The sequence below is a fragment of the Sorghum bicolor genome, chromosome 2 (assembly GCF_000003195.3).
Source record: "Sorghum bicolor cultivar BTx623 chromosome 2, Sorghum_bicolor_NCBIv3, whole genome shotgun sequence".
Lineage (NCBI taxonomy): Eukaryota > Viridiplantae > Streptophyta > Magnoliopsida > Poales > Poaceae > Sorghum > Sorghum bicolor.
Window position 1 is genome coordinate 71,397,934 of NC_012871.2, and position 25,067 is coordinate 71,423,000.

General features: G+C 46.1%; 3 protein-coding genes across 3 annotated transcripts; 1 reads left to right on the plus strand and 2 right to left on the minus strand.

Moving 5' to 3' along the window:
• Window positions 432-5,777, minus strand: LOC8056378 (glutamyl-tRNA reductase-binding protein, chloroplastic). The gene is made up of 12 exons (XM_002463023.2): window positions 5,409-5,777; window positions 5,191-5,256; window positions 4,474-4,560; window positions 3,693-3,791; window positions 3,323-3,418; window positions 3,018-3,083; window positions 2,845-2,935; window positions 2,513-2,580; window positions 2,349-2,414; window positions 1,549-1,599; window positions 1,076-1,140; window positions 432-794 (listed from the first exon to the last, which is right to left on the minus strand). Exons 1-12 carry the CDS (start codon window positions 5,613-5,615, stop codon window positions 728-730), a joined length of 1,029 nt encoding a protein of 342 aa, XP_002463068.1. The 5' UTR covers window positions 5,616-5,777; the 3' UTR covers window positions 432-727.
• On the minus strand, window positions 12,396-15,027 carry LOC8055679 (probable leucine-rich repeat receptor-like protein kinase At1g68400). Its single transcript, XM_002463024.2, has 2 exons — window positions 13,399-15,027; window positions 12,396-13,276 (listed from the first exon to the last, which is right to left on the minus strand). Exons 1-2 carry the CDS (start codon window positions 14,657-14,659, stop codon window positions 12,744-12,746), a joined length of 1,794 nt encoding a protein of 597 aa, XP_002463069.1. The 5' UTR covers window positions 14,660-15,027; the 3' UTR covers window positions 12,396-12,743.
• LOC8056380 (small ubiquitin-related modifier 1) lies at window positions 18,841-20,120 on the plus strand. Its single transcript, XM_002460859.2, has 2 exons — window positions 18,841-19,149; window positions 19,636-20,120. The coding sequence occupies exon 2, from the start codon at window positions 19,647-19,649 to the stop codon at window positions 19,959-19,961; it is 315 nt and encodes a 104-aa protein (XP_002460904.1). The 5' UTR covers window positions 18,841-19,149; window positions 19,636-19,646; the 3' UTR covers window positions 19,962-20,120.

The window sequence follows — 25,067 nt, forward strand, 5'->3', positions numbered from 1 at the left end:
ACCTTGTTCAAAACAACTTGCTTCATGAGTATGGAGGGAGTATGTGAAGAATCCTGAGTCATGGTGACCGATTGTTGTGCTAACGGGGAGCGAAATGTGAATTTCAAAAGAAGCCGTACAGAGAACGATGTTCACCAAGTGAGTGACACGTTGGGTAACCTGAAAGGCCACTCTAAAACGATAAGAATGAGGCCTGTTGCTTTGTCCAAAAAAAAAGAGAGGCTTGTTTGAATTCTGGTCTAAAGTTTAGCCGATAAATTTTAGACTGTTTTAGCTCTTGAATGTTGTAAATAGGTTCAGTGTTGTCCAAACTTTAGCTAACCTTAAAAAAGACGCTAGTTCATTAGACCACACAAGTGAATTTTGGAATCTGTTTAGTTTATGTGGAAAAGATGTCATAAGCTGTGAAAAAGCTGTTGTGAGCTATGTGCTGTAATAAAGTTGTACGCTGTTTGGTTGAAATAAGTTCACAGCCACTTGGTGAACAATCAGTTGAAAGAGCTGCACATGTCAGTAAGTACAATATAGTGAAGTCGCTTTGTATTCATGCAACTACAAGTAATTAAGCGCTCTTTGTTATATACAAGGTCGTGTATCAGTCCATGAAATTTCTGTGGCTCCACCTTCAGTTGGTGCAGAGATTGGATGGAAACCCAAGAACTCTTATTAATTAGGTTTACTTTCATTTGCACCGACAGATTCATCACCTTCTAGGATGACGACGACATCATTCAGGATCTGAAGATGAGGCTCTTGCAGCTTGGAGCATTTCCACAATTAGTGTTTTAACATCCCTGTACAACAGTAACAAACCCATGTCAGAGAACCGGTCAAGGAATATTCAGAAATAACTGCATTTTAGGCATCAATTTTAAATGGCGTACAAAACATAGTGAAAGACAATCGTGAAGAAAAAGCATCTGGGTTTAATAGCACACAAATTAAGGCCTCCTTTGGAACGCAGGAATTTCACAGGAATTGTATAGCAATTTCATAGGAATCAGTTCATTTTTCATAGGAAAAGAAGAGCTGTGTCAGATTAGAAGGCTAAGAGACTCAAGAGTGGGGGACCCACTTCCTGTCTTGCGCCTGCCTTGGGAAGGGGATACGCAACTTTAGAACACTTCCATCATAACCAGCCTGGGCAGCAGAAATAGGCATATTAGAATTTATAAGAGAGTTGGATTTTTTTTTCAATACATGAGAACAGAGCCCATTAATTAAAGGTGCAATTGTCTAGCCAAATAAGTAAAAATCACAGTCGAACAAATTGTATTATCCAGACCATAATAAAGGCCAGAATATTGAAATGTTGCACTTCTGTTATGATATTGTAATGCTGACCTTGTGGTTACTGATCCGTTTTTTAGTCCTACTGATCCGAACTGAGTAGGCAAAATATAGCATATTAACTTCCAGGTATTATTTTGTCTAGTTTATGGCACTGTTGCCATTGCATTAGTCAGTATCTCAGTATGACATTGAGCAGGTACGGGGCATTTCCAGGACAAATTAGTAAAGTATAAGGCACATGCTGTAAAGAGTTACCTTCACATTAAAACCAAGGCTGTCCACATCCAGCATATAAGCAAAATCCACCTGAATTGCATTTGTCATCTTTCAAGTTTCAATATATTTGAAAGCAATATTTGGTCAAAAGGGTAACAACACAAAATGGACAGACTGTAAAAGAAATTATGCAAAGCACTGAAGAATTCCTCCTTTGCTACTATCCCATGCTCATGGGTGATCAAGAGTTTCATGACTGCATTGTACTGATAGCTAAACACTATGCACAATGCTAACTACAGTAATGAACGCAGTTCTTCGATGCAGATTCCAGCAAACCGCAGAATAACACTTCTGGTTGCCAAGTATACCGACAGATATGCATAACAAATAGACTATAAAGCAAATGGTTACATTCATTTGTAAACTAGTTTGCAATTTTGAATGAATGGTTGGCTGTTTCCCAGTGCAAGAATTGCACAGTTGCACGCAGATCTAGCCCTGGATGATGTATCTACCTTTGCACCTGTGTATTGACAAGCCTGCAAGCATATGCTTAAACAGAGTACAGTTTTCACTTTCTGAACTACAAGCAACACAATGTGTCAAGAACAAAAGATACACATACATGATCAATAAAAAGTGCTCGTTACTTATTTACAGACATAACTACATTATAAAAAAAATACAGACAGTGCCCTCACCCCTCAGGAAAAGAATATTTAGGCACAATTTTCTTCAAGGTATATCAGGTTTTGCAGTAATATTATTGGAATAAATACTTTATTGTTATATTGTTGGAACAAATGCTACATAAGTAGACTTCATCATTTACTTGCCTTAACAGTAGTGGAGTGTTGCACAATGAGCTTTGTATCATCAGCATGATCCTTGTTCATATGGCTCTGTAGGGCATATACGTAATGGAAGGTTGAAACGTTTAGCGTAAAGCCCAATAAATATATAAGGGCAAGGAGTAAAGGGAAACAGAATCCAGACATACTGTAATAGGAGTTGAGAATTGAGATATTGGATCAACGTTAGCTTCCTTGTACTCGGCAGCACCGAATTCTGGGGATTTTGACATTAGGTTAGCATATTAGGTAAAAACACTATCACCAAATTATTTTTTGTCATGTTTACAGAATTTGACTAAGATGCAAGTGCATCTCAGATATGTAGTTGCTATTTATGCATCTATGCTAATAGTGGGAGGATAAGTGAACATGGTTACTCTAAAAATATGTGAATGTTGCAGAACCATAAACTTCTGCATCATGACAGTGTTCCTTTTGGTGACTAGCTTTCCTGTAGGCGATTCAAAAAGGCACCTACCTCCAGAGCCAAGGAGAGCAGTTGCAACGCCAGATACATAGCGCACAGCTTTAGGTTTGATGTGCAGGAAACTGAAGTCACCAAAGTCAACCTTAATTTGGCAAATAATTCATCATAATCAGTACTCCATTGAAGTTGGTCTTTGCAACAGTCACAACATTAAGAAAGTATACCCAAAAAGCATCAGGATGCCTTCTTAGGTAAGCACTTCTCACGGAATCTTTTTCTTCGTCAGAAACCTGCAAATAAGAATAAGGGCGTCAGCAAACACAGTTACTATCAGTATCAGGTGACATGCAAACTATGATTTTTTATCACCAACTTTCTTGCTGGTTTCACCACTAACCTGCACTAACTTGCTTAAGAATAAGAGATTTTGCTGTTTTATGCACATTATGATTTAGCAATGTATCTGAAATGTAACAAGGAAAAGGCATGATGATATATCAGTGGGAAAGCAAAGGAGGGAGGAAATTACAGGAACAGCATCACCATATACAGTGATTACAGTATCCGTTCTGTCCTCAGGGTCTTTGGCGACAAGAAGTGAGCATTTAGGATTTCCGGAGAGATTCTGCAAAATTGGTAGCAAAGCATAAGGGTCACCAGTGAAAGAAATATGTTTACAACTGTTGCCTGTGTTTACTGAATGTAGACTAGACAATTATGCAATTCAAACAAATGTTCTAGCAGTGTTAGATTTGCATATTTCTTTGTTCGTCCACACATGTGCTTCGATGTATTTTCCAGTGATGCTACCAAATTGTAAGGCATCCATGCATAATGGACATGGAAAGGTAAACAAATAGCTTTGTATACAGAATCATGAAAGCAAAAAATCACCTTACCTTTGAATGAACTGCTAAACTACTCACTGCTAATATGGGGGAACCATCTTGATCACATGCAAAATCAACCATTGAACTAGATGGATAACCAGCATGATCCTGTAAGCATAATAATATATAGTATGAAATCTCCGAAAAAGACTAGTATAATTCTGCAAGACTACATATATTGGAGTTCTGGAACTATAAATTCCATGTTTATTTAAACAAAAGAAAACTATGAGTTTGTCTTCACTCAGATTTTTAGATAAATATTCTTCGCTGCTAACCAAGTACAAAACTACTCAACTAACCAAGTACAAAACTACTCAACCCGTTCCAAATTAAAGGAGGCAGTTTATGACATGTACAAGTACAAAACTACTCAACCCGTTCTAAATTATAAATTGTTTTATCTTTTCTATGTATAGCTTTTGCTATGTATCTAGAGTTCTAGACATAGTGTATATCTAGGTGCATAGCAAAATGTATGTACTTATAAAAGCCAAAATGACTTATAAATTTGGAACAGACGGAGTAGAAATCATGCTCTGGTGATACCTAGATTAGCATCTGGTTCAGTAAAAACTGGATGTCACCAAATCATTCGAAACAAAACAATAACCTCCAAAGTTTCAATAGACAAGATTGTTCTTCATGAACAGTGGGTTAGTCTCTTTACATTATCCAATGCTCACTGACTACAGAACTTTTGAGGGTAGATGAAGGAAAAGACTAGCTAAGTATTTGTCCAATAAGACATGCAAATATAACAACATTTGGTGTTTCATAGTCTAGGTACCTGAGAATGGGTAGCAAGAACGCCTCTGACACTTCGGTCCAGAATGGTCCGTATTTCTTCAACTGGAGAAAGACGAGCAGCTTTTGCCTATAATTATGAGAATTTTGAGTAAATAATAAAGATCCAGAGACAATGGTTAAATCTACATTCCGAAGAGCTCAGGTGCAAGCTTAAGCGACTTGCAATTGCAAACTTTTTAAAGTATTCAACCCTACCACAGTCCACAGTTGTTGCAGATACAATCACTGACTCACATGATAAGTTGATTCAACATGCTGTACGAATTGACAAGATTCAGCTGGGACTTGGGAATAGCTATGATTCGCTACTAGACTACTAGAGACAATGAGGCCTCACAACATCGCAACATGGGACTCTTGCCTTTGGAAGGAAACCATTTGCACATCATTGTATCAATGTTTTGCTTCCTCACGTTGATCTTTGAGAAGAAAATGACCATACTAAAAGATTCATCTATTTCAATTGAATAATAAGTCCTTTTGGTGAATTTATTTGACACCCACATCCCTTCGGCCCCTCCTCATAATATAGTCCATCTGGTACTATTATCCCAAAAATCCAAAGTTTGTCGACAGACCCAGGACTCAACGGACCCAAAACACCCGATTCACTTCACTTGAGTCGCATAGCTACTGCCCACAGGTCATGATACACACACGATCCCCAAAGCCAACGACAAAAGGGCAAGAGCCACACCTGGTGAACGCGGATCACCTCAAACGCGTCCGAAGAACCACCGGGGGCGTCGGCAGGCGCCGCCATCTGCAACGCAGTTACGCAGACAAACAAATACCAAAGCACAATCAGCCAAATACATCACCGCCGCGGAGCCATTTCATCGAACATCTGCCCGCACGAAACAGTTAATAAAATTAGGGGCGGCCGGGGGCGGCAGGCGGAGAGGCGAGTCGGACCTGGGACGAGGAGGAGGAGGACGCGAAGAATCGGCCGCGGCGGTTGCGGAGGCGAGGGTAGAGGAGGGGGGAAGCGGAGACGTGACCGTGCCGGTGGTTGTGCCGGCCATTAGTAATTTGTAGGTGGAGCGGAAGGAGTAGGCGCGACAGCGTTGACGGCGAGGGCGCCGCCCGAGCGCCCGGCGTGAGCAGCAAGGGCATCGTCATTGCGTGCACGCGTGCGCCACGGAGCCTGTCTCGGTGTCTGCGTGCAGCGCAAGCGGAGAGCCTCGCTGGCCGCTTGGTGGTCGCTCGGCACGGCAGGCCCGCGACCGCGAGCTGTGCTGCTGCTTGTGCACACGGCGGGGTAGAGTCTAGAGTGAGTGGCGTTGGCCAGATGGAACTGGTCCAGGCCGTCAAGACATCACCTAGCCCATTATAAGGATTTGGGGGCCGGACTTGGTTATTTCGACGTTGGGCTGGATGCAGAGTCCTTAAGCGGCACCAGTCATCCTCAATGGGAGTTTCATGACACAGTTTCCAACACATCAATATTTTGGAAACAGTGCATAGAAGTTTCATGGGGATGAAACTCTCTCTACTCCCATGAAACTCTTATTATCTCTCTCTTCATTAATATAGCGCCACATCAGCATATTTAATGTGCATGAAACTCTAATGAAACCCATTGAGACTAGCCTAAGTGTATAAAGAAAAACTATGTAATATCTAGACAAGTCAAAAATATCATAATTTAAAATAGAAGTATAATACTAGTGTGTTTCCTTCGTCGAAAAGAACACAAACAAGTTGGCCAAAATGTTTCCGATTTCATTTTCCACATCAATCAAGTTCACTCTCGATTTCGAGTTTACCGTTCTTATCTAATTTTCCGTAAATATGTGAAAGTAATAACTTTAAAAAAATGAAACACGCTCAATAGTTCTTTTTACACTTTGGCGTCTATGAACCCGTGCCTGGCGCTGATGTACACGATGCTTTGGAAAAGAATACGGAATTTATGGTCGAGTCAGTGCGTGATTCGAGAGGCAGGGCTCTTTGACCGGAATGCCACTGCGTGATTCGAGAGGCACAGGCCCGCTTCGTTACCCGTATCACTTGATTATCGAGTGACGAATGAATCCACGAAGAAGACCCTATATAAGTAGTACTACACGCCGAAGAAAACATCTTGAAGTCACCACAACTCCGAACAAAAAAAAAAATACTCCTACTCCTACTAGCACTAGCACTAGTAAACACCGAAAGGGACCGGGGCATCGACGGGCATGGCTCAGAAGGACGGCGACGACCTCTTTGCCGGCCTGCGGGCCGTCTTCGCGCTGAGCGTGAAACCGGAGGTGAAGCCGTCCATGCTCGTCACCCTTGTGGTGCAGGACACCAAGCGGCGCACGCTGTCCCGCACCATGCGGAGGACGGACAAGCTGCAGGATCTGATGGACTACTACTACGGCGTGATGTCCCCTCCGCTCACGTACGGCGAGGGGCGCTTCTTGTTCGACGGCGGGCGTGTCAATGGGGAGAAGACGCCGGAGGAGTACGACATGGTCAGCGGGGACAAGATCGACTTCTTCCCCGATCTGATGGGGGCCTGATGTGGCGGTGGCGCCGGCCTGAATGCCTGATCGACTCACGCTGCCTGCTAGCTACGTACGAGTACCTTGCTAATAAGCTCGTTTCCCTATTAGCACTATGTATCTCCCGCTGGATTGTATGAACGGCTCTGTTTTAGTCTTCCTTTCTTTTATGGGGGAACTTTTAGTGAAATGGCTTTTTAACTGCATCATGCCATCTTATGCCAATCCAACGTTCATCAGTCGCCGGATAGCTTCCGTGGCAACTTGACGTAGCAATGACTTGTATCCAAATTTCATATAGCAAAATCCAATTAAAATACTCTCTCTGTGCCTGAATAAATAGGTTCTTAAATTTATGTTAAGTCAAAGTTTTTAGACTTTGACTGAATTTTTAGAAAAATCTGTCAAAATTTATGACAACAAATTAGTATCATTAGATGTACTCCATAGAATATATATGTTCATAATATGCCCATTTTATGGCATATATGCTAGTACTTTTTCCTATAAAGTTAGCGAAATTTAAAACAGTTTGACTGACATGAATTTTAGAAATTGATTTATTTGAGAATGAAGAAAGTACGGTACAAGGAAACAAAATATAAAGTACAATACTACCCAAATACAAAATGAAAAAAATGCTCATTCCTATCCAAATTTATTTTCTCTAAGTCTAAATCCATCTAATATGATCCAATGGTAACAAAAGCAACCTAATATCAAGTAGCAATTGTCATTACCCGAAATTTGAATTAGCCCGAATTAACCGACCACCCGAACACGGCCTTGTTTAGTTCCAAAACATTTTGCAAAATGGACACTGTAACACTTTTGTTTGTATTTGACAAATATTATTCTATCATAGATTAACTAGGCTCAAAAGAATCGCCTTGCAAATTACAGATAAATTATATAATTAGTTGTTTTTTATCTATATTTAATGATCTAGCGAAATTCGATGTGACGGTGTAAAGTTTTGAAAAAAAAAAAGAGTTTAGAACAAGGCCTCAGAGTGGCGATGGCCAGATGGAAGAAGGCCGTAACTGCAGTGCACAAAGAGACCTTCCTGGTCCAGGCCGTCAAGAGATCACCTAGCCCATTATAAGGATTTGGGGCCGGGCTTGGTTATTTCGATGTTGGGCCGGATGCAGAGTCCTTAAGCGGCACCAGAGACTACGTGGGCTAGCAAGAATGTAAGATGCTGGCCAGATTACCTGGCGGAGATTACCCGTGAGGCCGTGACCACTAACCAAAGCTCGTTATTAAGCTTTGGCCTCTGATCTTTTGGTGAGGTCATTTCGGCTAGCTTGTGATAGTGCCAATGCCATGAGAAGTGTTGGAGGAGTTTTCAAAAAAAAAAGTGTAGATTTTGCTAGAATGGCCAAGCTGTACAATTTCGGCTAGCTTGTGATAGTGCCAATGGCCAAGTTGTAAGAGAGATAAAGGCTAGGGCACTTGATTTTCTTATGTAGATTTTGCTCATGAGAGTAGAAAGTCTAATGTTGATGCTCGCAACTTAGCTAGAAGCATGTTTTTTTAGACAGGCAGGCATGCCTAGCTGTTAGAACTGCCTATTGCATTTGTAAATCATATGATCAACTCCATGAATAAAGAGTGTAGAGTTCCCCCAAAAAAAAATTATGCGAGCATTCCTAAATCGACCATGCCATAATATAACAAGGAAAAAGTTTCTCCATAAACTATCACCATGGCTTAATTTTTTTGAAAGAACACCATGGTCTAATTTTCATCTTCCAACTTCAAATGAGACTTCTTACCCATTTTAAATAATAAAAATCATAGACATATATTAGGTTACAAAAATCAACAGAAAACGTTTATATTGTTTAAAAACATATTTAGAAATAAAAAGAAAAATATTCACTAAAATGAAAACAACATCTAGAAAATCTAGAAAAACTTTCAAGAAAAAGTTTCAACATTCTAATTGAGTTTTTTTTAAGCTTTTAGAGGCATTTTCTAAAACAAACTTCCGATTCATACTTTGAATTCTTGAATAAATCACCAGAGCCAAGCCAGGCTGCCAAAATCAAAGTACTCCCAGCACTCCAACGGGAGGTTTGATGGTTGCGTGGCTCTCTTGCTTGCTCCTTGAATACACCCGGACACTCCAGACTTCTGCTCTTCGCACGATCACATATTCACAGTTCACGATCACTTGTGTTGACGATCCCATCGCCCAACGACTTCAGCGAGCATCACGGGGTGTCGTGGCGCGGAAGTGTGGACCATCTCCGCACTCCAGTACATGGCCCGCGCCGCCATGACGTTTCCAGGACGACGCAAGCAAAACTGCTGAAGTCCCACGCTCCGCACGCTCGCTCTGCCCGTCGCCCGGCCGGTCATGAGCTCATGGCATCGGCGTGGCTCCTGGTCCCGGGGTGTCGTGGGTGACGCGCGAGAAAAGCCGGCGACCAAACAGTGCAAGTGCCTGCCTCGCGCACGCCGCAAAAGCAATCACGATCAAGGTCTTGTTTAGTTTAAAAAAAATTACAAAATATTTTCAGATTCCTCATTACATTGAATCTTGCGGCGCGTGCATGAAGCATTAAATATAGATACAAATAATAACTAATTGTATAGTTTATCTATAATTTGTGAGACGAATCTTTTGAGTCTAGTTAGATCATAATTAGATAATATTTGTCAAATACAAATAAAAATGTTACAGTATCTATTTTGCAAAACTTTGAGAAACTGAACAAGGCCCCAAAGCAAACGCAGTCGGTCGGTCCTGCTGCCCAAGGGAAGAAAAAAAAATCAAGAACGTTACAGTCGCAGAGCCGGTACGGTACCTAACGCGGTTTTACCACCACAGGCCCGGCCTTCCAGATCGAGCTTCTTCGACCGCCCGTCACGTCTTGCCAGCCGCTATTTTGTATTGTAAGCACCGTGCTTGGACGCGTCGCTTGGTCGTTAGCACGCCGCAATCAGATGGACTGAGCCCGGTTTGGCCGCTGGCCAGTGGGCACATTTCCACCCGCGAGGTCCGCCGGAAGCTACCGCCGCGGATCCAGCGAAACGGGCACGGTTTGCTCGGTGGAACCAGACATCTGGCCAACGGTCAAATTTTCATGGCCTCCTCGTGCTCGTGGTTGAAGCTGAGAGGGAGAGGGGGCGCGGGAGCGCCGGATGGGGACAAGGGGGGGATGTGGCATGCCGCATGCATGGCAGTGGCAGGCCAGCAGGACCGCAGCACGGCGGAGTATTTTACAGCCTTTCGCTGACAGCTAGTCAGCGGTCCCGATCGCAACTGTCGCGCCAGCTGTGCCCACCAGGCTGGTCGTTTGCCCATGCGCCCATGACCGTTTGCTACCGAGATCCTCTGGATCCGCCTCTCCGTGCGACCCCTCCTGGGGCTCCTGATGCGGTGATGCCTCGTCGCCTCGACTCGACACGTTTTCAATACTATACTTACCAGCCAACACGAACAGCGGGCGAAATCCACTCCACCGCAGGATCTGAACTCGGTTCGATACCATGAAACGTTTTCAAGCAACGTTTTTTTCCCCGTCAAGTTAGCCAGAATCGCGTGCTGCTACCAGCACCAGCAATATGCGCACGCAACCAAGTTGCCTCGGCGCGGCTCGTGCTCGTGCCGGCCTGAGGACGCGCAGCGCGGCGGGCGGGCGAGCGGCGACGCGCGCGTGGTCAGCAGCACTCAGCAGAGGGGAGCAGAGAGGATCCCAACGGCCCCCGCGCCCGCCGCGCCCGCGCAACCGCAAGGCAGTGCCAGGCTGCCTGACCGGCCGCGCCACCAAACGCGGCGGAACCCAACAAATGGCCAGCCAGCCAGCCGCGCGTGGTGCGGCACTTCCCGTTCGACCCAGGCAGCAGCCCCCCACCGCCTCACGCAACCTACCTGGCCGCGCCGCGCGGGCCCCGCTCCGGCCTCCGTCCGCGTCCGCCCCCCTGCCTCTATAAAACCCTCGCCCCTGCGCACCGTCCTCCCCCACCTCTCCCCGACGCCCCGACTGCGCGCATCTCTCTAGAGCTTCATACCCTCGAAGAGAGATCCGTCGCGGCCCCCAATAAACAACCAGCTCACTCCAGACTACTCGCAGAAGATGGCCGGCCTCAGGATGAAGTTCGTCGCCGTCGCCGCCATGGCCGCCGCCCTCGTGGCGTCAGCCGCGGCCGCCGAGGCCCCCGCCCCCGCGCCGGCCTCCGACGCCGCCGCTGCCGTGCCCCTCGCCGCGGCCTCCCTCGCCGCCGCCGCCTTCGGCTACCTCTTCTGCTAGATCCGGCCGGCGCTGGATGCGTGCGTGGTTTTCTGCCTGCTTGATATGCGTGATTCGTCTGGCGTGAGTTGAGTTCCGTGTCGTGTGCGTGTGTCTGTCTCTGTGTGAGGTGTCGGCGGGCGTGTGTATGTATGGAGTCGGCGGCGGCGGCGGAGGTGTGCCCGTGGTGGTGGTACATGCGTCGATGCGCCATTGTTTGTGGCGGCGATCATGTACCTGCTGCGTTTTCTGGTTATTAATGAGATGATTTATTTGATTCTTTCCAGCCTGGGCACCAAGTGCACAATTACAATTTTTCAGTACTACTGCTGATCTGCCATGCATCTGTGCCTATCTAGCGTGCAATATGAGGTACTCAGATTTTATCTGCGACCAGCGAATTTGTCTCGGCGATTCTATCAACTCTTTGACTCCGTTCATTTGAGCTTAAGCATTGTTTTTCTTTCCCAACAAATTATCGAACGGTAGATTTCTAAAAAAAAAAAAAAGAAATCGAACGGTACTGTCAACCAGACAAGCGAATAGACTCTTTGCCTTTGCAAAGAAAATTGATGATTATGATCTTTGTATCGAGCCCTTCAATTTGTGCATAATATTCAGTGGGGCCAAATCAATATATATAAAGTTCATGCGCCTCCTTAGATCAACATCCTGCGGTGAACAATCATGTGAAACGAACACTAGCGACAGCCAAGCCATCAAGAAAATCTATGATTCAATTAAGTTCAGAATTAATAAAGCCTTAATTTTAGTTTCGAAACTGGTTGGCTTGGAGATGCCTGGGGCCAGGGTTGTTGAGGGATCCGAAGATTGAAATGATTGAAGAGCGTTGCCAGCCATGCGCCATGTGGTATGTGCGTCTGGCTCGTTCAAACTGGTCCACAGATGAGTTGTCTTGGGCAGAAGCTGCCCTACCGACTGCATCAACATACTAGTAGCTGGCAATTGGCATGCTTGCCATGCTAGATGTATGGCGCGTTAGCTAGAAGCTGAAAGAACGGTGTGCCATCGCCATCCACGCAGTAATAAGATACAAGTAGCTAATACTTCGTTACCGGTATAAATCGTTTGTCCATTTGCATCACCATCCATAAATTCACTAGCCGGTGATGGGACAAACACCGACACTACGGACGTGGATTCCTTCATTTCTGCATTATTAGTTTTTTAATGGAATTGCATGTCGAGCAATACTTAATCTGGACCATGTTGGCCAAAAAGGCCAGCGTTTTTTTTTTCTTCAGGCGGACGGCCGTACGCCTACAGCTTCGGGCTTACTTCTACTGTCAACAGAGAACGTGCAAAATAGGGGCCCAGTTCTAGACTCTGGACTGTGAGAGGCCCAGTTTTATATGGGCTCAATTTACTGCTGACTAGGGGCCCCTGGCGAAGGATGCAATCCGCTACAAGCTGATAGCCTGATACGGATACGGCTGAAGCAGTGAACTTGACACAATGACACGCTATGGGCTAAAAGCGCAGCCGCTTGGCCCGCTTCACATGAACTCGCTCATCATGGCGAGCACCTGCGCCATGGTGGGCCGCTCCTCCGGCGCCTCGGCGGTGCACAGCATGGCGATCCTCACCATCCCCATCGTCTCGTCGCTCCCCTCGCCGCCGTCCGCGGCCTTGTGGCCAGTCACCACCTCCAGGAGCACCATCCCAAAGCTGTACACGTCTGACTCCTGCGTCGCCCGCGCTGCCGCGCCCGAGGCCAGCTCCGGGGCCGCGTACCCGTGCCACCCGCCGCTCGTCGCCTGGTCCGGCAGGAACAGCTCGGGCGGGCACCGCGTCCGGGCGGCCTGCGGCTGCGGGGCGATGGCCTGCTGGATGTTGGTGGCGTAGCGCATGAGCCCGCACTCGGACACGCACGCGCCGCCGCGCTCGTCCACGAGGATGTTGGACGGCTTCACGTTCGCGTGCACCAGCGCCGGCCGCGCCGGGAACGTGTGGATGTAGTTCAGGCCCTGCGCCGCGCCGAACAGGATGCTCTTCCTCGCCGCCCAGTCCAGATTCCTCGCGCCTCCTCCTGCAACAACTCAGCAGCAGCAGCAACAGACCACCGTCAAGAACACTCACTTTCTTGCAGCAACTGCGAATTGGCGACGCGTTTTGGATTTTGCTCATCGTATTTTCGCAGCGCACACGCACCAGTGGCTTGCAGAAGGGATTGGAGGCTCCCGTTCGGGAGGAAGTCGTAGACGAGCAGGCGCTCCCCGTTGGAGTTGCAGTACGCCCTGAGGCTGACGACGTGCCGGTGCCGGAGCCGGCCGACGACCCGCATGTGGCGGTCGAACGCCTTGCTCCGACTGGCTGGGAACTGCAGCGCGCTGAGGCGCTTGACGGCCACCACGATGCCGTCCTCTAGCACCGCCTTGTACGTGCTCCCGGACACGCCCTTGCCCAGCACCTCCGCGGACGCCTTGAGGAGGCTCTCCAGCCGCAGCTCGTCGCCGCCGTCGAAGCAGACGAGCCCGCCGGACGTCTTGTGGCACCTGTCGTCCCTTTTTTCTTCCTCCTCGAAGCACAGCGCCGCGTCGGGAGCATCCTTGGCGGACCGGAGCTTTCTCCTCACGTAGACGAACATGGCCACGGAGATGGCTAGCGAGACCGTGATGAGCACCGCGTTGCCAATGCTGGTGGCCATGAGCGCAGTCATGCTAATCTTACCGAATCCTCCGTTGCTAGAAGAAACACTACTGACACTAGCGTTCGGAGATTGAGCTACAACAGTATTAATGGTCGCGTTTGAAGAACTATCTGATCCTAGAGCATCGTAAGCATGGGCACATTTCGGCAGAGGCTGACCACAGAGAGCGAGATTGTCACTGAAAGCGGAGCTCGGGAACCTGGACAGGTCGCCGGGGATCTCCCCGGCGAGCTTGTTCCCGGACACGTTGAAGCTCCTGAGCATCGGGACGCGCAGCGCTTCCAGCCCTCCACGGAAGCCGTTGTGCTCTGCTCGAAGGGTGAGCAGAGCACCCAGCGAGATGCGGAGGCTCCCGCTGAGCTTGTTGTGGGAGAGGAGCAGGTGCCTCAGCCAGGGGCTCGCCGTGGAGTTGTCCAGCGGCGGGAGGGTGCCGGACAGGGAGTTGTTCCTGACGGCGAGCGCCCTGATCCGGCCGAGCCCGAGGAGCGGCGCCACGGCGCCGGACAGCGAGGCGCCGTCCAGGAAGACCCCCGCCACCCTGCCCCTGTAGCACCTGACCCCGAACCACGTGCCGGAGCACGGGTTGGGGCCGACCCACGACGCCAGGGCCGTGGCGTTCGGGTTGTACGCCTTGAAGGAGAGCAGCGCGCGGAGGTCCTGGTGGGCGCCATTGACATAGTCACCGTGCACATGGCGTGTCGATAGGTAGACGAAGACGGCGAGGAGCAGTAGCACGGAGGAGCAATGGTAGAAATGAGGCATTTTGGTTTGTAAGCTGTTTTCACCTGTGTTTGAGTTTGACTGAGAAATCGGCGAGCTGAGGTTTATAGTATAGCGCGGCGGCGGTGACAATTATCTGCGCGGGCAACGGGGCAAGTAGTAGAAATTTTTGAAAAAAGCACACGGGTAGAGCCGCAGAACGACGACAGGCACTGGGGTCCAAAACGGAAAGCTTGGTAGCAGTGCCGTCGTCCTGTACTATGTCATGTGTTGAGAGGTGAAAGTGGAAAGGGACGCCATGGACGACAGGAGGAGAGGTCCAAGCGGATGGGGGCGAGGTGGGAGGCGACAAGTGCCTTTTTCGTCGTCGCCGTTGGGCAGAAGGATCTTGGACGTATTCGGTGGGCTGAACATAGGTCGCCGTGATGGTCGCCGGGAGATACTGGTGCTCCTTCTACTTTTTTTACGGGAACGGCTGAAAGGAAGCGAGAGGGCTCGGGGTTCCATGGCGCGTGGTGTATCGGGGTCGGTCACGAGCGTGCCGAGGGGGACGGACGTTGGCGTCAGGTGGCGCACCACCGCACCAGCAGTAGGTAGAAGACAAGATGGTGAGATTCCGCCAGCTGCACGTTGCACTAGTTTCAGTGTTTCACTTTCACCGCGAACCAGACAGAGCACCGAGCTGGGTTCAGATGTCAGGGCATTCGTTCACGCAGTGGGCCAGTCAGTATCTGGTCATGGAGCTAGCTGATTAGCCTCCCTACTACAATGCTCAATTGAAACACAATCAAAACCATGCCACATAATATTAAATTCATCATAGATGGCCACAGCAGCCATCGACAAGAAGCTGTCATCTCTCATCGTCTCCAACACTTGGCAGTGAATTGAACAAGAGGCCAGTTCCTCCTAATATGCAGGACTTAAGAGCATATCTAAGAATCTTTCTAAATCTCACCCTATAAATCATCATTTAGAGAGTTATTTGCATAAAAATTATTTTCTATATCTTTTCACTCTTTAATAGTTTTTTATTTTTCATGCGCATGTCGGAGAATCATTCTCGTCTTTTATTTTTGCCTAGCGAAAAATCTCCATAGCATTTAGGAAGGATATGGAGAGTCTCTTCGATATGCTCAGTAATCATCCTCGTAGGCCAATCGCTTCCGCCATAGCAACATCTATTACATGATCTGTAAATTTATTCGAAAAGCAAGAGCCCTGTCTCACCAAAAGACACGCTCGGGCACTTCACACACGTGGCTTCGCAAGCCGCTAGCTCCTAGGTCCACGATGAAATGTACAAATATGACTAGAGGGGGTGAATAGCCTATTTAAAAATTTCACAAAAACACTAGAGCAAGAGGTTAGTAAATAACAAAGCGAAACTTTTTGCTCTAGCTCTAAAGGGTGTTTGTAAGCCACCTACCCAACAAATTCTAGATGCTATGATCACTATGCACACAAGAACTAAGTCTCTACTTACACTAGAGAGCTACCTAAAGTTTCTATACAAGAAGTAAGCTACTCTAGTTTGCAAGAAAGTAAGAGATAGTGTTTGATCTTTATACCACCACGTAGAGGGGATGAACCAATCACAATATTATGAAGTCCAATCACCGGGAGAAATCCAATCAACAAACACAATGGAGACACAAGATTTTTCTCCCGAGGTTCACGTACTTGCCGGCACGCTACGTCCCCGTTGTGTCGACCAACACTTGGTGGTTCGGTGGCTAAGAGGTGTAGCACGAACCTCGTCCTCACTAGGACACCACAAGAACCTACCCACAAGTGAGGTAACTCAATGACACGAGCAATCCACTAATGTTGCCTTTGGCTCTTCGCCGAGGTAGGCACAAACCTCTCACAATCACCGGGGGATGGCCACGAACAATCACCAACTCGTGTCAATCCTCTTACGCTGCTCCAAGCCGTCTAGGTGGCGGCAACCACCAAGAGTAACAAGAAAACCGCAGCTAGAACGATTCCCAAGTGCCACTAGATGCAATCACTCAAGCAAATGCACTTGGAATCACTCCCAATCTCACAAAGATGTATAATCTATGAAGGAGATGAGAGGGAGGTGTATGCTTAGGCTCACAAGGATGTCAAGTATGTTAGAATGCCAAGAGAGTAAGCCCCAACCCAGCCAAACACGTATATATAGCCCCTCAAACAAATAGAGCCGTTGGCTCTTTCACTGGGCAAACTGCGGGGTCACCGGATGCTCTTAAAGGGGCACCGGACGCTCAACACCAGCGTCCGGTGCTCCAACGTCAGCCACGTGTCGTCTTTTGAAACGCTCGTATCAGAGTCTAACGGTCACCTGCAGCCGGACGCTGAGCAAGTTAGCACCGGACTCATGCGCAGAGAGTTCCGCAAACCTGCGGGGCACCGGACGCTAAGCACCGGTAGCGTCCGGTGCTCACCGGACCCATGAGCAGAGAGGGTCGCAAAACGCCCGAACACCGGACGCGCACCACCGGACGCTCAAGTCAGCGTCCGGTGCCTATCGTCCGGTGCCTTACCCTAGCTGGGCCAGGCACTGTCTGCACCGGACGCTCAGACTTAGCGTCCGGTGCCCCAGAAGCCAGCGTCCGGTGAGTGTTTTCTCAGCAAGAAACACTCCCGCGACTTCTCCAAAATTTCCCACCGGCGCAATAGAAAATATGCACTTCATTTTCTCAAAAGCGCCGAACCCATCCTCTCTCTACCTTCCAAACTCCACCTCCTTCTTAAAGTGTGCCAACACCACAAGTGTAAACCAACAAGTGTGCTCGTGTGTTAGCATTTTCACAATCATTTTCTTCGAAGGAGTTAAATTAGCTCACTAGGTTCTAAATGCATGCACATGAACAATGACACCTAGTGGCACTTGATAACCGCTTAGCCAAAGAATTCCCCTCTTTATAGTACGGCTATCTATCCTAAATGTGATCACACCCTTTATGGTGTCTTGATCACCAAAACCAAAACCCTAAGTAATACCTTTGCCTTGATCTCCATAGGGTTTTGTTTTTCTCTTTCTTCTTTTCCAAGTTGAGCACTTGATCATCTTGTGGTCATCACCTTCATCACCATGATCATCACTTGCTCCATCACTTGGCATGTACCAACCTCATTAAGTCTACACACACTTAGTGTAGAGGTTAGTACTAGGATTTCATCAATTATCCAAAACCAAACTAGGGCTTTCACACGATACAGGCTTCGTCATGTTCACAAGTAGCATGTGCTTTTATCTCCACAACTATTGGTTATACATGGAGATGTGTGTACCGCTGATTGTTCCTCTCATGTAATACACCTATCCTCATACACATCCAACAACTGAGCGGATAGGGGCACATGTCCTAAGGGCATATTTAACTTTACCAATTATAAGGACATAGTCTTCTTTTTTGTCATTTGGGACATGTGCTCTCATCTCCACAACCATTGGATGTGCCCAAAGTTGTTGGAGAGGGACAATTGCAAATCCCATGCACATCCAACAATTGTGGAGATAGCGACACATGCACTCAAAGAAATATTTAACTTTCACCCTCATTGTGTTGTTGGATTTGATATTGTAAAGAGACGGACTGGTTAGCACATCGCTACCCCAAAATTGAGCTTCGTTGGGAACGGTCTATCCGTTGTGGCCGTGTCGACGGCCGCAAGCATAACAAACACAAGGGAAGCCTATGAAATATATATGCTACTCCTTCCTCTGGTATCTATTCACGCTGAGCTGTCAGCAAGCGAAGCCGTGCTCATTCAAGCAAGGATGCGATGCACCAACTTTGCTAGGTGCACGACATCACCAGTTCACTCACCATGGAGTTTTTTCTTGGTTGTAGTGGCACTGTGTCTTGACCTTGGTGCGTCCTCGGCCGACCGTGTGGACACTTCAAGACGCAGGAGCCTGCTGCTCATAACCAGGCCGTGGAGAATTCTTGTCGGCTCTAAAAATTCGTGTCGGTTTTTAAACAAGTGACGGGAATAAAGATAACTCATGTCACCTTCCAAATTCAGTCTGGAAAACCCAGGCTATTTTTAGTGGGCCCATCCATGAATTGGAATAGTATATAAAGGAAATCCAAAACCCTAGGGCCTAGGCCCATTTGCTTAACACGGCCCGTGACCGCGAAGCATTAACCTCTAGCTATATAAGGCGTCGTCCCTTCTGTTTTGGTACAGGCTCTACCGCAGCCGCCACCGTCGCCCCTCTCCCTGCATCGCCCTCACTCAGCCTCACCTAAATCCACCACTGCACCCCTCTCCTCCTCTCCATCCGCCGCCACCACCCCCTCGGTCTACACGTGCTGGTGCCAGCCCCTCTGACAGCTTTAGCTCAAGCAGATCCACTCACGACGTCGCTTCCCCTCACACACCAAGCCGAAGGCCACAAGAAGAGAGTGGATCTGTTGTTGATTTAAAGAGGAGGTGGAGGTTTGCTGCCATAGAAGGGAGAAGAAGATCTTGCTGCAAGAGGTCAAAGGAGGAACAAGAAAGGCAAAGGAAGAAGTTTCCTTAAACCCTAAGAGGTGATTAATACATCCCCTTGCATTTTTCTTCTTGGTACCAAAGCATTCATTGTGCATTAGGAAACTCTAGCATGTCTGCAATGTATATTCACTGGTGTAGGAATGAATTTGATTATGGAATATTAGCAGTTGCTAGTTGTAAATGGCAAAAAAATAAAAACAAATAGAACACTGACTTTTTAATAGCTTAGCTCTTATAACTTAACTTATATAGTAGCTACGCACTTAGTTATATTATGGACCTTGCTCTTAGGTTTCATGTCAGTGTACACTGTTGCTAAGGGTATTTGAAACTGGAAACCTGTATTAATACCTGGAATAATAAAAAAACCCCGGCGTGAGCAATTGTCAGTCTTTTGATCCTAACACCACGAAAGATTTGACTGCTTTTTACCAGCCTAAAACTATGAATGAAATTTGTTGTTCATTCCTCATCTAAACTACTCAAGGTAACCATACTCAAGGTTGCCTGCGCTTCGAGTGCAGGGCACCGGAGTATGTCGCCACCGCGACAGGAGAACAGGAGGCAGGTGATCGTCAAGGCCGAACCTGTTCCCTCGATCACGCTCAAGGTGCTTGACCAGCAGAGTCGCAGGGCCTTCCACACCATGAGGATGAACGACAGGCTGCAGGGCGTCATGGATGCCTATTACAAGAAGGTGTCCGACGACGTGACCTACGGCACCGGGATCTTCATGTTCGATGGCTCCGTCCGGCTGCGGGGCTGCAACACGCCGGCGGAGCTCGATCTGAATGATGGTGATCAGATCGAGTTCTTCGAGTCCATGATTGGCGGCGGATGCATGGGTTGATGCTTGCGTTTAAGTACATCATTACTTGTGTTGCTTGCGTTTAAGACTTTTGAGTAGTATTGCTGTCAAGTTTGTTATAATGGTTACCTGCACCATAACGTATCATCCTTATACTATGCTTGTAATGATGCAGTCGTGATTTTTTTATCTTAATTTATCTTCCCGGTTTACCTTCTGATTGCTACTGTCAAACTTTTTTTCAAATCCGAATTGAACAGGAATGACAGTATAGCACTGTTACTCTGTTAGAGATGGGATGGTAAAGAATGGGATTGGTAGAGTTTACACTGTATCTCTCTCCGATTTACAAGTTTACTGCTACAAGAGCTCCTCACGAAGGCTGGAGGCCTGGAGCTCGCCGCCGGCATCCTGGCCGGTGGCCGCCAACGCCACCAGAAACACTCTCCAAAAGCCAAAACGTAACCGAGTTATACGTACTGTATTCCCTTCTCTAGCATATACAGACTCTCCAATTTAGTTGCTCACCCAATCCCAGATAGCGCCCTTAGGCTTACTTTGGCAGCACAGGTAAATTAATCACGGGAAAAATAGTCACGCGCGTGGAATTTTTTTGACATTTGATTCTCACTACCATCTCTGAGAAGATATACATGCGGGGGGGGGGGGGGGGGGGGGGTTTGCTGTGGCTGTTTGGCATCCCGTTGCAAAGGACTCACGAGGGATTCAGCTGTGCTGTTTGGTTTCTCTAGTGCTGCTTGTCACCATTGAACAATTGAAAACAATATCTCAAAAAATCATAAAAAATCAAGAAAAACAGAAAATATTAAATAATATAAGACATTCACCAGCAGTGTTAGAACCACAAACCAGGAAAAACTCAGGACTAAGTCTCTATACAAATACATAATTCAAGTCTAAAATCATGTCAACCAGGTTATAGTATCAGTAATAGCTAGCATGAATACAGATGGTTTCCATGCTTTACATCCAGTACACAGACATAAACTAGGTTATATGAACTGAAAGCTAAAATCTGCACCAATATTTAAATTAGCCCTCCAGCTCACACCAATATATTACATAGACAACAGCAGCATAAAAAATGGACAAATAGTAGGTGCATGTATATAAAAAATGATAGACATGAAGAGCAAAATCTATCTATGATCTTGAACGTTTCTCAGATGCTAATTATGAAGGCCACTTCACTTTTCTCTGATCATGTGTTGCTTCTACCGGTCCTGTATAAGTAACACAAAAGAAATGGTGAGTTCCAAGAATATGCAGCAGAACAACGTGAAGTGTCATGCTTGATACACATTTCATATCATGAACTGGTGAGTTGCATGCATATCTCCCTTATCTTTGTACAAATAAAATGGTCAAAACAAGGGGCTCACTCACCTCTCTATCACAAGATATAGAAAGCTGAGACATACTACACATATAGCATTCTATTCTAGAGAGAGCTATTAGCAAACCTGATTATAGACATTTTAGAGAGAGAGCTATTAGCAAATGTAGTATATTTATTAATTATAAGCATTAAAACTGAACCAAACTGAACTCTAGTGCAGCAAAATACCTCTATAGGGGCTAGCAAGAGCTGACCGAAATGGTTCAAACTCTGCTGCGGCAAAATACCTCTACAGATGTCAATTGTCAGCTAGATGTCTTCAGCGACAAAGTTGCAGTGAGCAGACAGATTGTGGCAGGGAAAATCGTTGCGTGGTTTCTCGGCGCGGGGAAATCACGGGGAACCCTCCGGAATCCCGTGCTGCCTCTTTGGAAGCACACCCACGCGGGGACAGCAGCCTGTTTCCCTTCATTTTCCACGCGGAAGAAATCCAGGAGTCATGCGGCCGGGAGCGTTTCCTCTTCCCTGACCCCGTCGCTCGCTCGACGACTCACGAGGGGGCAGCCGCCGCCGCCACCGTCGCCATCACCCCGGCGGCTCATGGTCGACGCGTCGCTCTTGTCGTGCATCTCCCGGTGGCCGGCAACTGGTGTGCATCTCCTGGTTCCCGGCGATGCATCTCTCGCGAATCGCGATCGTGCCACTGCCGCCGCAAGATCCACATCTCGGAGCAGCACCTCCACCTCCACCTCAGCCCCGTCCTCCTAGCAGGGCAAAATCTCGTAGATCTTGGGGTGACCGAGCTGCCGTATCCTCCTCCATACTCCAACATCCATGGAGAAGCGTCGTGCCACCGAGCCTATCTCCATACCTCACTCAGCCGAAGCGTGGTGAGCATGCACCCTATCATTCTTGTTGGTGGCTGTGAAAAGGAGTGGGGTATCTGGTACCTCATGGCTTTGTATTTTTGTGATATTGTTCGGTGATTTTGCTAAATCTGTGATTCATGTCTACCCGATTAGAAAGATTTCCCTGGTAATTTTATTCATGCTCATAAGTATGCAGGTTGGGTATTGCAAAATTTGTGATTATTGTGTCTAGACGATTCAGCGAGCAATTAGTTTATGTTCTATCGTAAATTTAAGAAAAAAATACCTTTACATAGATTTCTTGATCAGCTAAAAGTTTCAGTAACCAATATACAGTAAAATAGAAATACTGCACTTCATAACATAACAGTCCAAGAAGTTGACACTTCATGAGACCCAAGCTGGAAGGATCCCAATTAGCCAGTGCTATGAGATAGTGCAACATGGTGAGTTTGATATATATATATAGGAGATTGCTTGTTGTGCTTCACTGCATTTGCATAGGTCCTGTGATGACATGTTAATATTTTTAATTTTTCTAATTTTAAGTGAATCATACTACTGTTCTAGCAGTGTGATTAGTCTAAAAGTGAATCATACAAATGCAGTGCCAGTAATTGATGCTGGAGATGGCGTGCATGTGTCTTCAGGTGCATCAACAAATGTCGTTGCTGAAGATGAAGGAGCAGGTGATAAATTGAGTTAAAATTTCAGTTTTAGTTTCAGGTTCAGGTTTAGTTAAATTTAGTTGCAGCAATTAGGATCAAGTTCAGGTTTAGTTCAATTTAGTAGTCTTAGTACACTCTAATGGGTAAAGGTTCAGGTTCAATTTAGCAATCAGGTTCAGGTTCAGTTATCTTTTTAAGTCTATTTAGTTGCACAGACCAATATTAACAATTAGGTTCAGGTTCAGGTACTGTAGTCTGTAGATTGTCCCTGGAATTTGAGTACTGATTCTGATTGCTCATAGCAGAGTATGAGAACAAACATTGGAGTATATGATGAGCTTCCTTTTTCAAAAAGGAAATGCAGTTTTAATCATTTTAGGAAATGCAACTTTAATTATTATTTTACTGTAGTCTGTAGATTGTCCCTGGAATTTCAGTGATTGTTCCTCGTTCTCCCAAATAATGTTGATGGGCTGTCCAACAATAATTTCTTTTTTTAGAGGAAGCAATAAATTCTTTACATCTTGTGTAGGGACAGTTATGAAAAGGAGCTGTTGTTTGAGTTTAGTAGATGCTCTGGTTCTGCTAGCTGCTTGCTACTTCTAGTATGACCAGTACTCTAGAATTAGATTGGTTTGTGTGGCAGATACAAAACTATGTCTAAATTTATGTGTTCTAGCTAACTACTAGTATGACCAGTACTACCGCACATTTTGTGTTTTAGTTTTCAGCTTCAAAAAGGGTGCTGTATTTTTAACACTTGTTTTTTTAATCGCCTTCTGCTATAGGGTCACCGGAATTCTGCTCACTGCAACTTTGTCGCTGAAGACATCTAGCTGACAATTGACATCTATAGAGGTATTTTGCCGCAGCAGAGTTTGAACCATTTCGGTCAGCTCTTGCTAGCCCCTATAGAGGTATTTTGCTGCACTAGAGTTCAGTTTGGTTCAGTTTTAATGCTTATAATTAATAAATATACTACATTTGCTAATAGCTCTCTCTCTAAAATGTCTATAATCAGGTTTGCTAATAGCTCTCTCTAGAACAGAATGCTATATGTGTAGTATGTCTCAGCCTTCTATATCTTGTGATAGAGAGGTGAGTGAGCCCCTTGTTTTGACCATTTTATTTGTACAAAGATAAGGGAGATATGCATGCAACTCACCAGTTCATGATATGAAATGTGTATCAAGCATGACACTTCACGTTGTTCTGCTGCATATTCTTGGAAGTCACCATTTCTTTTGTGTTACTTATACAGGACCGGTGGAAGCAACACATGATCAGAGAAAAGTGAAGTGGCCTTCATAATTAGCATCTGAGAAACGTTCAAGATCATAGATAGATTTTGCTCTTCATGTCTATCATTTTTTATATACATGCACCTACTATTTGTCCATTTTTTATGCTGTTGTTGTCTATGTAATATATTGGTGTGAGCTGGAGGGCTAATTTAAATATTGGTGCAGATTTTAGCTTTCAGTGTGTATTGGATGTAAAGCATGGAAACCATCTGTATTCATGCTAGCTATTACTGATACTATAACCTGGTTGACATGATTTTAGACTTGAATTATGTATTTGTATAGAGACTTAGTCCTGAGTTTTTCCTGGTTTGTGGTTCTAACACTGCTGGTGAATGTCTTATATTATTTAATATTTTCTGTTTTTCTTGATTTTTTATGATTTTTTGAGATATTGTTTTCAATTGTTCAATGGTGACAAGCAGCACTAGAGAAACCAAACAGGATGCCAAATAGCCACAGCAAAACTCCTCCCCCCCGCGCATGTATATCTCCCCAGAGATGGTAGTGGGAATCAAATGTCAAAAAAATTCCACGTGCGTGACTATTTTCCCCGTGATTAATTTACCTGTGCTGCCAAAGTAAGCCTAGTATTCCCCATTTTCCTGGAGTCGGTTCCCCTCATTTTCCCTAGCAACTGGCAAGCTCTTAAAGTAGACCCATCCACTTTTTTTTTTCTTTTTTGCATCGTTTCTGTCTTTCCTAAAGTCAGAAGATCTGGTGTGACTACATAATTTTGGCAAGAGCTAGAAGAGACAGTTGGATTGGTGTTTTGGACATAGCCTACATATCAATGATACCATTCACTTGCTCGGCACGTTTTTTTTACTTCTATTCTCTCTCATGGTCCGGTCCTTCACTCTTGTTGGTACAGTGTAGTATAGCCATTTAAGATTGAAATTTGACTCGTACGTTAATAGAAAAAAAGGAACCTTGACATGGTTATT

Bases quoted from the DNA above. Each gene is read 5' to 3' on its own strand.
- LOC8055679 (XM_002463024.2), bottom strand. From the start codon at position 14,659: ATGCCTCATTTCTACCATTGCTCCTCCGTGCTACTGCTCCTCGCCGTC. The intron at 13,277-13,398 runs GTGCGTGTGCGC...GAGTTGTTGCAG, and splicing joins ATCCCTTCTGCAAGCCACTG to GAGGAGGCGCGAGGAATCTG.
- LOC8056378 (XM_002463023.2), bottom strand. From the start codon at position 5,615: ATGACGATGCCCTTGCTGCTCACGCCGGGCGCTCGGGCGGCGCCCTCG. The intron at 5,257-5,408 runs GTCCGACTCGCC...ACTGCGTTGCAG, and splicing joins CCTCCTCCTCCTCGTCCCAG to ATGGCGGCGCCTGCCGACGC. The intron at 2,415-2,512 runs GTATGTCTGGAT...TATGCCCTACAG, and splicing joins AATTCTCAACTCCTATTACA to AGCCATATGAACAAGGATCA.
- LOC8056380 (XM_002460859.2), top strand. From the start codon at position 19,647: ATGTCGCCACCGCGACAGGAGAACAGGAGGCAGGTGATCGTCAAGGCC.